A 15,018-nucleotide genomic window follows, 5' to 3' on the forward strand; every position below is an offset into this window, starting at 1 on the left:
TGTGAGTAATAGTAGGAAAAAGCGTGACAGCAACACTCCGTCGAATTAAAAAGGTGGTTTTTGCACAATGAAGTATTCAATGTTTATTTTAATAGTTCAATATTTACTTAAAGAGTGCGCGAAACATACTTTTAAGTATACAAATACCAAGACCATTTCACAAAAAAATAAAATCTGAAATTTTGCAAAAGTGGTGCCATCTAGCGAGAGTTAGGTTTTGAGTAACCTAGGCGAACCACCTTAATAACATTCATATGGATTTGATTTGATTTTGTTTGACATTTTACATATTTAATATTTGCCTTGGGTTGGGTCGGTGTGGTAAAAATTCTGTGTTACACTCGGGAGCAAATATTGTTTAACCCTCGTGCTTTGAAATCCTCGCAACGCTCAATATTCCATTTTTCGGATCTTTCTTTATCAAATTTTGGAATGTTTCATTTGTTCGGGTATCAATATTATCACGAGCGGTTAAACAACTTTGCCCCCTTGTAAAACACATAACTATTCTTGTTTTATTTCTGAGCCTTTCGTCATAATTAGATTGTATGTTACGTAACCCCGTGGCCGGTGCGGTTGAGCAGTAGTGTGTGTGTGTGTGTCCCTCACGGGTTGACGGCGGGTTGCTCACGGGTTGCCGGCGGGGTGCTCACGGGTTGCCGGCGGGTTGCTCACGGGTTGCCGGCGGGTTGCTCACGGGTTGCCGGCGGGTTGCTCACGGGTTGCCGGCGGGTTGCTCACGGGTTGACGGCGACCCAGCCGCGGTTGCCGTCGGGGAGCGTGATCTGCACCACGCGCACGCAGCCGTCCGCCGCCTGCACGGACAGTACACACACTATTATTCATATGTGGTAGACCGATCTTTGCTCGGTAAACATATAAACTCAAAAATACTTTTCTTAGAAGTACAGCCTGGCAAAACAGAGTAGAAATTAAAAACCTGGCAAGTGCGAGTCGGACTCGCGCACGAAGGGTTCCGTACCATAATGCAAAAAAAAAAACAAAATAAAAGCAAAAAAAACGGTCACCCATCTAAGTACTGACCACTCCCGACGTTGCTTAACTTTGGTCAAAAATCACGTTTGTTGTATGGGAGCCCCATTTAAATCTTTATTTTATTCTGTTTTTAGTATTTGTTGTTATAGCGGCAACAGAAATACATCATCTGTGAAAATTTCAACTGTCTAGCTATCACGGTTCGTGAGATACAGCCTGGTGACAGACGGACGGACGGACAGCGAAGTCTTAGTAATAGGGTCCCGTTTTACCCTTTGGGTACGGAGCCCTAAAAAATGGCAACACTGTAATGTCGTCCCGTTCTCTTATATATATATTGATTTAAAAGGAACGTCACTACAGTGTTGCCACTTTTTAATTTCTACTCTTTTTTGCCAGGCTATATAAATCTGTTTATCGTCCCCGAAACAAAATTCACCAAAATCGTTGGAGCCTTTTCCGAAATCCGCAAAATATATATTATAAATAAACAAGAATTGCTCGTTTAAAGATATTAAACAGACTATATAAATATTTGATTGGTTTTGACGCTGTACGGCTCCGTACATTATTCGGTAGCTCTAAATCTAAAATTTTGAAATTTGTCGACTCTTTTCAATGCATGACATATATCTGATGGAAAGTCCGTCCTAACATAGCGAAGACAATATTCTGCCTTATATTCTGGGCTAGTGCTAGAACAATATTGAAGATAATGAAGTAACTGTATTTACCTGTGATTCCTCTCCCAACTGCTCAGCGGTGACGGCCTCGAGGAAATTCGATTCAGACTTCAAATCTCCCTCCAAATTATCTGCAATCATCATAAGGATATCCAAATTTCAAATATAAATCATCATCATCATAATTTAAAAGCATGGCCAATCGGTGGAGTATGCACCAAATAGAAATATCAATTGCATATGAATATTCTATGACTCCTTCGATTTAACGGGCCTATAAATACCGGTATTTTGATAGACTTGCGCGCAATTGCGTGAGGATATAGATCCAACACGTAGAGGCCCCTTGGAGAGCTTTAATGTCATGTAGAAGTGACTACGACTTATTCTTATTATTACATAAATTTGAACCTTAATACTATCACGATGGTTACTTTTAGGGTTCCGTACCTCAAAAGGAAAAAACGGAACCCTTATAGGATCACTCGTGCGTCTGTCTGTCTGTCCGTCTGTCACAGCCAATTTGCTCCGAATCTACCAGACCAATTAAGTTGAAATTTGGTACACATATGTAAGTCTGTGACCCAAAGACGGATATGTAACGTCAACAAATAAGTTTTAAACATAGGGGCTACTTTTGGGGGGTAAACGATTAAATTAAAAAACTAAGTTTTGAAAACTATATCGTGTTACATATCAAACAAAAGAGCTCATTGTGAGAATCTCAAATATATTTTTCTTATAAATTTACGATAAAAAGTTTAGAAGTTATTCGAGAAAATAGACAAAAAATGACCATTCCCCCCCCCCCCCCTCTATCTCCGAAACTACTGGGTCTAAAATTCTGAAAAAAATACACAAAATAGTCCTTTACCTAAAGATGATAGGAAAACCTATTAGAAATCTAAAGTCAAGCGTGAGTCGGATTTAAGAACAAAAATGCGGTTACGTATTTTTAGGGACACAGCCGCATTGGTTTAAGTGAAACGTGATGTAGACAGTTATTGCGAAGGCCCTAGGCCGATATCCGCATAAAACCAACGGCCCGAAGCGTCCCGTAACTTAGAGCGTGAGTCGGACTGAAGACAAAAAAATGCGACTAGGCTGTATCTGGCACATAGCCGCAATGGCACTTGTAGTACTGATTGATTAGGTTATTTATTATTATTATTGTGGTGTTGTGGGCCTTTGAGTGTCGCATCGACCAGCATTGATCTATTGTGACGGCCCTTTAAAGTTCATTACTAATGCCCGTTGCATCCAGAAAGTTCCAGATTCTTTGGGCCGTAATGTTCTGTACCTCATAGGGTTGCACTACGTGTCGCCCTAGGTAGGTACTTCTTTTTGACATTAGTGGTCCACAAGAGCAGAGAATGTGCATTGCAGTCTCCTCTGACTCCTGACAGAACCTGCATGTCGCATCTTGTTTCTTCCCAATTTGAAACATATGTTTATTCAACTTACAGTGTCCAGTCAGTATTCTGGTCACCGCGCAGGTTTTGTGCCTTTTGAGTCCTAAAAGCTCCTTAGCAGTTCTGCTGTTGAACCCTTTGATTAGAGCTTTCGAGTGTTCTTGTCCTTTAACGAACTTCCACCACTCGGTTGCTCTCGTTTTTTCTAACTTGCTGAGCAGAGAATATGCATCCCGTTTTGTGATTCCACAGAACGGTTCTGGGCCGACCAGGGGTGTGTCTGCGCCCTTTCTAGCAAGTTCGTCCGCTTCTTCGTTTCCGTTAATGTCGGAGTGCCCTGGTACCCATCTAAGTGTGACCTTGTTGGAGTTAGCCAGTGCATTTAGGTTTGTTTTACAGTTCTGGACTAGTTTTGAGTTTGACTCAAGGGATTCTAGTGCCAGCAGAGCAGCCTGGCTGTCTGAGTTGATGTAGATATGCCTGGTTTCTTAGGTTTCTATCCAGGTTGATCTCCGCACATTTGTTGATGGCGAAGACTTCTGCCTGGAAGATTGAGGCCTGTGTGCCCATGCTGACGCTAGCTCTGAGCTTAGGTCTCTCACCATAGATCCCACATCCTACATCATTGCCTTTTTTGGAACCATCTGTATACCAAACGTGGCTTCCCTCTTCGACGTACATTTGGTTGTTGATCCATTTGTCTCTAGGAGGTATTTCTACTGTGTACAGTTTGGTGAGATGACATTCGGTGTGCGTGTCATCAGTGGGCATGCTAAGGGTTCTATTTGCAAAAACCCAGACCTTTAGATTGGCTAATGCCTGAGAGCGCCATTTTGGCCTGTTTAGCGTGCATATTCTGTAGACGCACTAGGCCAAGCAGTGCGCAGTGCCTTTTGCACCTGCAGGTGGAGTGGTATGATTTTTATTTATTTTATTTATTTATTACAATATATTTACACAGCATTACAGTTCGCACCAAAGCGCTGGCAAATTATACATGCAAGTAGCAAAAATAGTACATAATAATTATTGAATTATAATTTAGTCATGCAAATAATAATAAAAATTAAAAATATGTCAAGTGATTTAAAATGTGCTACTAGGTAATATACAATTTCATGTCAAACAACAATACAATATTAAACAATAGAAAAGAAAATAAATCAAATCAAAAAGTATCATTCATCCATCCTCTCACAGTATTTCAGACATTCACGACACACATTCACCCATCTGCTGGTAAACACATCGCAGTCAGGAGCTGATGACAAGAACGTGTTAATCGTCCTAAGTGCTCGGATTATTGGAGAGTTTCTGCAGGAAACTGTACGCGTAAGAGGAACAGCTAAAAGGCTAGGGCACCGCGGCCTGAGCAGGTTCTTAGGCACGAACGGTACCGAAAGTCTTACAAGTCTTGACACCAAGTCGGGACAGTCGCTGTTTCCCCTCAATATGCCACACATATATGTCAAAAATTGGTAATTACGCCTTACCTCCAGCGAGTTAAAGCCAAGTGATCCAAGCAAGAACTTAGTAGGATATAGATAGGGATAGTACCCGTGCATTTTTTTATATAGAAACCTTAAAAACGCTTTTTGTACTCTCTCCAGAAGCAGTGCGTAGGTAATCTCATGAGGGTTCCAAACGACTGCCGCAGACTCGAGTTTGCTACGAACCAGTGATGTGTACAGGAGCTTGATTACGCTTGGATTTCGGAAGTCACGTGCACTCCTGATAACAAATCCAAGCCTTTTAAAACACTCAGCAGCTAACTTCTTAATATGGTCATGAAAAGTCAAATGATCATCAAAGATAACTCCTAAGTCCTTGACTGTTACGACTCGAGACATACTCTCGGACCCAAGTTTGTAGGCAGCATGTATTGGATTTCTTGCTCGACTAAACGTCATGACAGAACACTTTGATATATTGAAGTGCAGCTCATTAGTTGTACTCCACTGAAAGATAGAATCGATATCGTCCTGTAATTTTTTACAGTCAGCCAAATTCCTGACTCCAAGTATTAGTTTCAGGTCGTCCGCGTAGAGTAGACATTTGGCATGTTCAACGGTTTCCTCAAGATCGTTGATCTGATGATGTCTAGCAGTGCATCTAGGGCCGCTCCCGGTGTCGAGGAGAAGGCGCCTGTTGCTGTTAAACAAGCCGTGCGTTGCAGGCTGTTTAGAGTGTCTATTGCTGTCTTTTGGTTGGTTTTGTTACACCAGACTGCGGAGGCGTAGGTGACAATTGGCCTCACTACCGCTGTGTATAACCACATAGCAATTTTGGGTCTTAAGCCCCATCTTGCTCCTGCCATTCGACAGCATGACCACATGGCCATTTTTGCTTTTTGCATAATGTTTCTCAGGTGTTTCTCTACTATTGTTTAGGTTACTATTGTTACGTGTTTTAAAAAGCACTATACAGGGTGGCCAAAAAATAAACTAAGTATTCCCGTTGCCAACGTGCAACCCCGAAATCGCGAAGAAAAATTTGACTGTTTCATACATTTTGGCTGGTCCGTTTTCTATGGGGGGATACATTTTTTTTCGCGATTTCGGGGTTGATCCCATACTAAAAGTTGATCAGTATAATCCCAAAGCCTCCCCGGCTATGGGAATGCACTTATTTTTTGGCCAGCATGTAGGTGTATTATCTCTCTTCGGCCTTCGCTTTTAAAATACTTTCGGAAGTTGTAGGAAGCGCTACCCGTCCGACGCTCCGAGTTTTCAGCTCTACGCGGAGCTCGGTCTTCAGTCTTCGCATTTGGACACTTGTACTATTGTTCGGCATTTAATCTTCAGAGTTCTAGAGATATAAGCCGCCACGCCAGAAAACTTCATATTACATCTGGTTTTTGACTGACCCATTCGGGTTTTTCAAGACGTTTCACTCACGTCACGTTTCACGTAAAAAAAAAAATTGTTGAAAATTGTGTGATGTACGGAACCCTTGAAACGCGAGTCCGACTCGCACTTGACCAGTTTTTTAAATGACATGTTGCTTTGGCACGTGTTGAAGACCGCTTTCAAAGAGATATCGATTAAACCTTTTGAACGCCACAGACGGCAATTGACGTCAACGGAAAATCGTGACAACGACGCCAAAGACGGCATTTGACATCGATCGTTTTTGATCAAAATCTACTGAAAAACACCCCACTTTTAGGTTGGCATTATTTATTCGCCAAACTAAGTTTTACCCCCGTGGCGTCAGTGGCAAGGCAAATGGATGCGCCGTTTGGCATTCAAACGGTGAAAGAGGGAAAAAAGTGTCCTAAAAACTCAGTTTGTGACGCAATTTCACATATACCTATATATCTTGTATGGACCATCAGCACCACAAAAGTAACATACAAAATTTTGTATAAAAAAACTGGGGACACTGTTTTTCTTTGTTTATGGGTCGAAATAACCCAAAAGTTGTTAGTTTTTCGATAAAAAGTAAATGGTACGCTTTTTCTGAAAACCCCTATCATTCAACTGTGATGAAACGTATTGGTTTGATATGATGGAAAGGGACAAACGATTATTATCGGCTTGTCAACTTTATTAAACGTCTACGAATAAGGGGATTTAACTTTTATAACTTCTTGAGATTGGCTCGGGACCGGGATAAGTGAATAGGGTGTTGCTTATTTCGTCGAAATTGAATTTTTCTATGTCTCACATCCTTAAATTGTCTTCTTTCACTAAAAACCAAATGTGGATTTATTTCAGAATCTTTAATTTCGTTTTAGGGGTCGCTACCGAATTTAGAAAATTTGGATCCTTCATACATGATGATTTTTTTAACATTTTTCGTTTTTTTTTGTGAGACAGTGAGTCAAAGTATATGGAAGCTATTTATATGAAATACAATACTAGGTATAGTCAATATATATTTTTTAATAATTTTTATTCCTGTTTTAGGAGTGCGCACTGCTAAATCAATATTTAGAACGCATTAATAAGCTTTAAAAAAATAGTGGTTTTATTTTATGTTAAACTGCACATTAATACGCCCTGACCCGTTGTCTCATAAAAAAAAAATACAAAAAAAAAACTTGTATGGAGGGTCCAAATTTTCAAAATTCGGTAGCAACCCCTAAAACGTAACTGAAAATTCTGAAAAAAATCCACATTTGTGAAAGAGAACAATTTAAGGGGGTGAGACATAGAAAATTTCAATTTCGACGAAATAAGCAACAATGATGAAAAACTATAACTTACAAGTGAGAATGTCTTCAGTATCCCGCACCAGGTTGAGCGAAGTCTTCCCGTCCTGAAGGATGTACTTGTATTTCTTATCGCCTATGTACACCGCGTTTTGGCTTCCTGAAATTCATATTGTTACTGATCAGGTATGTTCTAAATGCTGGTGAACTGTGCAATTAAATTAATCGATAAAAAAGAATCTTTCTAAGAAATAATCTATCTAAAAATCTTTTTATGAAGTTCAATCTCGAAATATTATTAAAATCTATTCCATTCGGATCTGAAAATAATATACAAAAAAATTTTTCGCTATAAATTTCATATTTGGTAGAAGCTTTTATCGCTGACTGTACTTTTCTTTCCACAGGCAACTAATAATCAATTCAAAAAATCCCAAACACAATTAGTTTGCGTTGTTTCATCACAGAGTTCCCATGGCCACCTCCTTGACGCCATTATCAGATCAGTTCAATATCATAATATTGCATTGTCATCCGATTTACATATATAGGTAAGCAAAATCTCAGCTTTATCAGGAAGTGGGTCAAATTTTGCTTCCGAGATCTGTTTTTTCACCGGTTAAAAATAATACACTCCTTTTTTGGGCAGTCGTGTAAAAAGTACTTACCACTAGCCTCCACCGTTCCTTCACTGTCTAATTCTAACTCTTCCGCGGACTCGTAAACCTGAAAATATAAACAACATAAATAATGTTTTTTACAGACAATAAAATGACAGGTCAATTGCCCATTTCCTCGAATCAATACTAACCGCGCGCCGAGAAAACAGGGATTTGCGAGCCGCAGTACGCGATACACGGCCGTCGTGAACGCTGCTCGCACTGTTAGTGCTTGAGAAAAGAGACCTAGGCTCTACGAAGCATGTCGCGCGAGTGACTAAAAACAAGTGAGTCTAAACCGTAAAATTATGCAATGTTAGTATGTCTCATAACAGTTTAAATTCAATACTAACGTTGTCTCCCGGCGCGCCGTCCGAGACTCGCTGTATGGTGACGCGCGGCTGGTTCACCACTATCGACTCCGCCAAGTGGCCCTGCAGCAAAATAACAATACAATTAAATATATGATTCGTTTTTTTTTTTTAGCATTAGAAATAGTTATTTACGATACAAGTGCGGAAAAGAGGAAATTCGAAACGAGTAGCGATAAATTAGAACACGACCGAAGGGAGTGTTTTAAATCGACACGAGTTGCGAATTACCTGTTCGCAAGTGTATTAAACTCTTGACATCGCACGAAAAGTCCTATTTTATGCACTAGTGCGGGAAAATAGGACCATATGTACTTGTACATGTAAAAATATTTACCTTTTTCTTATATATATCTTGACGTGAGATTGCAAGTTATATAAAAGCATGTAAAAAGAACACTAACCTGTGTGTTCATATGTGAATACAGCAGCCGTTTCCTCATGTAACCGGCTCCACAAACGAGACACTCGTACGGTTTCTTGTCGCTATGTACGAGTGTTGTATGTATATGTGTGTACTCACCTGTGTGTTCATGTGTGAATACAGCAGACGTTTCCTCATATAGCCGGCTCCACAAACGAGACACTCGTACGGTTTCTGGTCGCTATGTACGAGTGTGTTGTATGTATATGTGTGTACTAACCTGTGTGTTCATGTGTGAATACAGCAGCCGTTTCCTCATATAGCCGGCTCCACAAACGAGACACTCGTACGGTTTCTTGTCGCTATGTACGAGTGTTGTATGTATATGTGTGTACTCACCTGTGTGTTCATGTGTGAATACAGCAGACGTTTCCTCATATAGCCGGCTCCACAAACGAGACACTCGTACGGTTTCTGGTCGCTATGTACGAGTGTGTTGTATGTATATGTGTGTACTAACCTGTGTGTTCATGTGTGAATACAGCAGCCGTTTCCTCATATAGCCGGCTCCACAAACGAGACACTCGTACGGTTTCTTGTCGCTATGCACGAAGCGGTGCGTGTTGCGGTTGTCCCGCGAGTTGAAGGACTTGCCGCACACCTGACACATAATAACACATTGTTAACGGAACACTGGAAATTATTGAATTGAATTCAGTATACATTACAGTGATAAGTGTTTATAGTCTGTATCTTTAGGTATTTAAATAAAAGTAAACAAACAATTTGTACATTTTCGGGTGGTTATAACATTTATTGGTTAACCAACCAAATACAAAACCACCTGGAAAACCACTGAACGACCTGACTTTAACCTACATTATTTGATCGTGTAATGTTTTCATCTACCCTCAACTGGCTTAAGTAGTCATTTGAGGGTAGATTTTGTTTACTTTTATTTAAATACCTAAATATACAGGGTATAGGTACTTGACAAATGGTTTTAGCCTCGCGAGACCTAGGCTGGGCTAGGCCCAAAAATTAAATAAATTATATGATAAGACCTTAGCGAACTCGGCGCCGTCGACTGGACAGAAACGGCTTTGGACAGAGTAGCATGGCGGTCTTTGGAGGAGGCCAACATCCACTTCGAGTCGTTGCGCCACAGCAGTAAGTAAGTATATGATAAGACATACAATACACAAGAAAAATGTTTTCAATATATGCATTGTTATATATAATCATTAATCATCTCCCGGAGGAACTATAGCTGCTAGAGGGACTGAGTGCCTTTCATTCCTTGGTTGTTAATCTAAGAAAGAAAGAAAATACATTTCTACTGTTCTCTCTTTACTACATACATCGCAGTCGTAGAGTTTCTCCCGGCCGTGTATTCTGGCATGTTTCTTGTAGTGTTTCGGATACATGAAGGCAGGTTTTGATACTTTGACTTTTGAGGTCGCTCGCCCATTTGATATGCCTAAATATACTCACGAGCAAAGAAACGGAATCACTTCACATACACATGTTTGGCTTCTATGCTCAATAACTCTTCATGCCATCCTGAATAAAATGGTATTAAACAAAAGCTGAAAGTATAACCTATTGAAAAACACTTTGCTTTGTTCAGACATGTCAAGTGATTCCGTTTCTTTGCTCGCAAGTGTATAGTCTACCAACCTGAAATAAAATATCTATTTTACTACATACCTCGCAGACGTAGGGTTTCTCCCCGCTGTGTATTCTGGCATGCTTTTTGTAATGCTCCGGATACACGAAGGTAGCTTTACATATTTCGCACTTCAGAGGTCGCTCGCCCGTGTGGGACGCCTTGATGTGGTAGTCTAATAACCTGAAAAAAAAAACAACATACGATTATAAGTAACCAATGCATGAAATGTAAGAATAACTATTAAGTTAATTAAAAAATCCAAGGCACAAAAATGCCTTCTTTAATTTTGGAAAAGTGCAGATATTCTTCAAATAGATTTTTATCAAAGATAACTCTAAGAACCACCGCCAGAAAACTCGCTGTCACGTATAGTAATTTTATTAATGGGACTTAATCGCGTATATTAATTTGCATTATTATCCTCGAGTTGTGCGAGAAGCAATTGAAATCAAGAAACACCCCAGGAATTTTAATAGGGAGGATGGTTTCAACTTATCGCCAACTTGGGAACCACTAACCAGTGATACAGAAGCTAAAGCCAAAGGATCTATCTTCGGACGGGTGCGTGGATATTGTGAGTGTTGCGTGTCGGACTATTGACAATAATTAACATTATGTGTGGTGGGTGGTTTGAAAATGTGATGTCTACCCCAAACTTTTCCATACACTTTTCGTCGGGTAGATGCACAAATCTCTGTTTTGACATTTTGCTGGGACAATCAGTCAGCCGCGACCACGACCAGTGAAACCTGTGTCGAAACGTCGGTAAATAAAGGTAATTGAATATAATTCGCGTTAGACCCGTCTATAATGTGAGTTAATATATATTAATTTTATTGTTTAGTTTTAGTTGTTTTAATTTATAAGTATCTAATGAGGGCCCGGGTATGTCCTTAAACTACGTCCAGGACCCGGATATGTCCTTAAACCACTTCCAAGACCACCGGTGGACGGGTAGCAGCGTCCCTCAATATTCAGCGATGGACGTCTTATGGCTGAGATGATGACGAGCAAACGATTTTTGTTATCGCAATCATGATTGCGATTAAGTCCCGTATTAAAAAATTATATTGTGTAAGAATCGTTAAAATATCAATCAGTGCTGAGATATATTATGTTGTTTACATACCTTCGCCTCTTAAACCTCTTGGGGCACTGGTCACACTTGTACCGCTTGTCGTCGTAGTGTGTGGCTCGCTTGTGTGAGTGCAGATTCGAACGCTGGGAGAACGTCGCTCCGCATACGTCGCACGCGAATGGACGCTCGCCTGAAACAGATATTATTATTTATTTAAACTTGGTTGTATATTATAAGTTGTACAAAAGGAGAACATGAACCAGAAGGCATTCTCTACCAGTTAACCTTTGGGCCAAATAGTAATGTTTACCTGTATGTATGCGCATGTGGTCCTTGACCTCGGCCCGCCTCGCGAACCCCTTCCCGCACACGCCGCACACGAACGGCTTCTGCCCCGAGTGCACCACGCCGTGCATCTCCAGGTTGTGCTGCGTGCCGAACGCTTTGCCTGTAGAACATACATCTATACAATATGTATCTAGGAAGAAGTTAATTTACAATAAGTTTTTTAGTTAAAAGTTTCATCGCTTTCTAGGCTCTTATAGTTCTTATGGCCACATCCTGAGCCCGAATTATTAATCCCATCAAAAACATTACATGTAAAAAGATGCAATTCTCGCAACGCAATTCTTCTACTTAAAATTTGAACCTTGTAGGTATGCTAGAAGTACCGTAGAATTATGATGATCGGTGAGTGTGTCAGTGTCAAAACTTTGACGTACAATAATTCTTAAACTTCAAGTTCAAATTGAATGTTTTTGAGAATATACCTAAAGCATGTTAAGCCCTATATGTCACTGAAAATTCAGGGTTTTAGCTTTATCCAGCACAAAATTACAGGACGTCGAAAATCGCCTGAATCGCTTCGGGAAAAGGATGGTACGGCCGTGCGTCTTTGTTTTGCTCGACTTGGCGAGGGCACTGCCGTGCCCCCAGATTTACCCGCCGAACGAGTTTTTTCTAAAAACCGTTCAATTTTTAGAGGGGTCACCATTGTGAGTCGCGACACGTGTTTTTGGTACCAAAACTAAAGTATGGAGTGAGCACTCTATTCTTACTATAATTGTCTATATAGATAGTATATGTGTCATCATCATCAGTATTTAAGCTCTTGTCTGTGGAGTAATCGCCACTCTTCTTTTTGCTGGGCCAGCCTTTTAATTCCCTCGTACGACACGACAGAAACTTTTTCTTTTATTTGGCTGAGATATGTGAGCCTGGGCCTTCCTCTGCCTCTTTTCCCCTCAATCTTGCCCTCCAGGATGTTTAAAAAGAATCTGTCGTGCCGTATCAAGTGGCCAACCATCTTGCCCCTTCTGTTAGCTATTGTGTCTAACAGGCATCTCTTCTCTCCTGCCATGCTCATAATCATTGTGTACTAACCACAAATGTTGCACTCGAACTCTTTGAGGCCCGAGTGCGTCTTGTGATGCTGGTTCAGGTTCTGCAGCGTGAAGAAACATTTGCCGCAAGACTCGCATTTGAACGGTCGCGGCCGGTCCTGTAAAGTGAATGGGGTTAATAAGTTTTTGGCAAAAATTTAATTTTTGGTACAAGCTTTTATCGCTGACTGTACTTTTCTTACAGACAACTAATACTCATCGAGACAATTCTAAAAACCCCTAACGCAATTAGGTTGCGTTGTTTCATCAGAGTTCCTATGGCCACCTCCTGTCTCCATCATCAGACCAGCTCGATGGTACAGTCACCACATGGGAATGTTGAGCCACTTGGCAATGGACGCAATTTAGTCGTGTAATATAATGGGTTCGGTATTTTTCGTTAGTAGGCACGATCGCGATATGACCGATGTTACCCGATGATATCTTGGTTGCTTTGTTGCGTCAAAATTTCACTATGTCAAAACTAGTTGACGTAATAAAAATTCCTTCGTCTACGAAAAGGATTAGCCAACGGCCATTAAATTTTGAAGTTACTCGTTTGAATCAGACGCTAGATGTCGTTGTTCCTAGCGGAAACTGGATAACGAGAGTTCTTCATGAATTCGTCTAAAACAGCGAAATGCTATACATGGAAGTATTCTGTCCGCTCAATTATGACCCAACGCAAACTACCCCGCGATAGGCGGTACTTACAAACTGCTCGATTGGCAATCTCAGTACCACCGAGATGACAGTCAGTGACAAATGGCTAAATTGATTTATAAAAACAACGTTTTTTTGTAATTAAAAATATATTCATGTGCCGTGAAGTGGTGCAGAAGTTATTTTAGTTCATACCAAGGACAGTGGAATCACTTTTCACTTGTAGTAAACAGATAACTTCAGTAGAATTTGGAAAAAACATGACGATTTGTTTTCAATACTACCGTGCTAAGCTAAAACGTAACAACTGCATACGACTTTCGTAACAGCATACGACTTTTTAAATTGCGAGGATAATAGGGATGGTGTTATGCTAAATGAAGTAGACTATTTTATTAACTTGTGTTTGGTTTAGGTATTTTCTATATAATTATAAATGTAGTAATAAATTCCTTCTTACAGATTTGTATTTTCCTTTTTTATTTCATGAGATGGAGCTATAAAAAAAACTACCTAGTTATTTCAAATTAATAATCAAATTTGGTATTGTCATTTTACATTACTTTCCATTCAGATTCCCACAAGATGCTATTCGCAGAGAACTATGGAAAAAAGCTGTCCAATTAGAGAGACATGAAATTGAATGGATGCCTGGCAAGATATCTAGAATATGTTCTATTCATGAGATATAACCCGTGAGATAATCATACTCGGTCTCCTATATGTAGATACATTTTTCCTATCATGCTTTCACTGAATTAATTTAACAAATACACACATTATCTGAAAATGTTGATCATTTGAATCCACCCTCTACTGTCACATATATGTAGGTTCTCTCTCAAGCCATTTCCGTCAGTAGAAAAGAGCGGCAAACATATTAACTCACATTATAGACGGGTCTAACGCGAATTATATTCAATTACCTTGATTTACCGACGTAAATCAGTTTCGTTTCGTATAATGTGAGTTAATATGTGTTAAAAACGCGAAAGTTTAAAATATTATAAGAGCGGTAAATTTAGAAAATGTAAGCGCGCGAACGGCTGTGGTCCTATACAAAATTTTAATTTTGCACCTTTTTCTACTGATAAACTTGCTTGACCGGCTATATACATATAAAATATTCTGAACTGAAAGTGGGAATTTATTGTGACTCCGCCTGTTCAAATATTTTTGACCCGATTCGTGTACCCATGTAAATTTTGCAGACTGTATAGCCAGTCCGATTTCTAAGATCAAGTTCGCCATACATTTACTATGGCGTACTTGATCTTAGAAAAACGGACAGACTATACCTGAACGTGACTTCGCACTGCCATGCAGATTGATAATAAAATATACAAAATACTTATTATAGCGGAATACATTTATTATACAACAATGATATATTACGGTAGACGCTGGATGCGGGTGGCTTCCAACCGGTACGAATGGAGGTCCAAGGGGGAGGCCTATGTTCAGCAGTGGACGTCTTATGGCTGAGATGATGATGATGATGATGAATGATATATTTACTTATGTTGAGTTAGTCTGTCATGTCATAACAACATTTTAAGTATAGACGGTCAAGCAAATCTTT

At 39.9% G+C, this 15,018-nt stretch overlaps 1 protein-coding gene across 1 annotated transcript in view; it reads right to left on the minus strand.

Moving 5' to 3' along the window:
- Positions 1 to 1,676: 1,676 nt before the first annotated feature.
- LOC134675747 (zinc finger protein 585A-like) overlaps positions 1,677 to 15,018 on the minus strand; it is a 36,922-nt gene continuing 23,580 nt past the window's right edge. The window contains exons 16-24 of the mRNA XM_063534057.1: positions 12,775 to 12,892; positions 11,702 to 11,839; positions 11,443 to 11,581; positions 10,352 to 10,493; positions 9,162 to 9,302; positions 8,260 to 8,340; positions 7,916 to 7,973; positions 7,303 to 7,407; positions 1,677 to 1,810 (exon numbers count right to left, since the gene is read on the minus strand). Coding sequence (XP_063390127.1) covers positions 1,692 to 1,810; positions 7,303 to 7,407; positions 7,916 to 7,973; positions 8,260 to 8,340; positions 9,162 to 9,302; positions 10,352 to 10,493; positions 11,443 to 11,581; positions 11,702 to 11,839; positions 12,775 to 12,892 — 1,041 coding nt within the window. The 3' untranslated portion in view covers positions 1,677 to 1,691. The remainder of the gene's footprint in view (positions 1,811 to 7,302; positions 7,408 to 7,915; positions 7,974 to 8,259; positions 8,341 to 9,161; positions 9,303 to 10,351; positions 10,494 to 11,442; positions 11,582 to 11,701; positions 11,840 to 12,774; positions 12,893 to 15,018) is intronic.

This window comes from Cydia fagiglandana, chromosome 23 (assembly GCF_963556715.1).
Source record: "Cydia fagiglandana chromosome 23, ilCydFagi1.1, whole genome shotgun sequence".
NCBI lineage: Eukaryota > Metazoa > Arthropoda > Insecta > Lepidoptera > Tortricidae > Cydia > Cydia fagiglandana.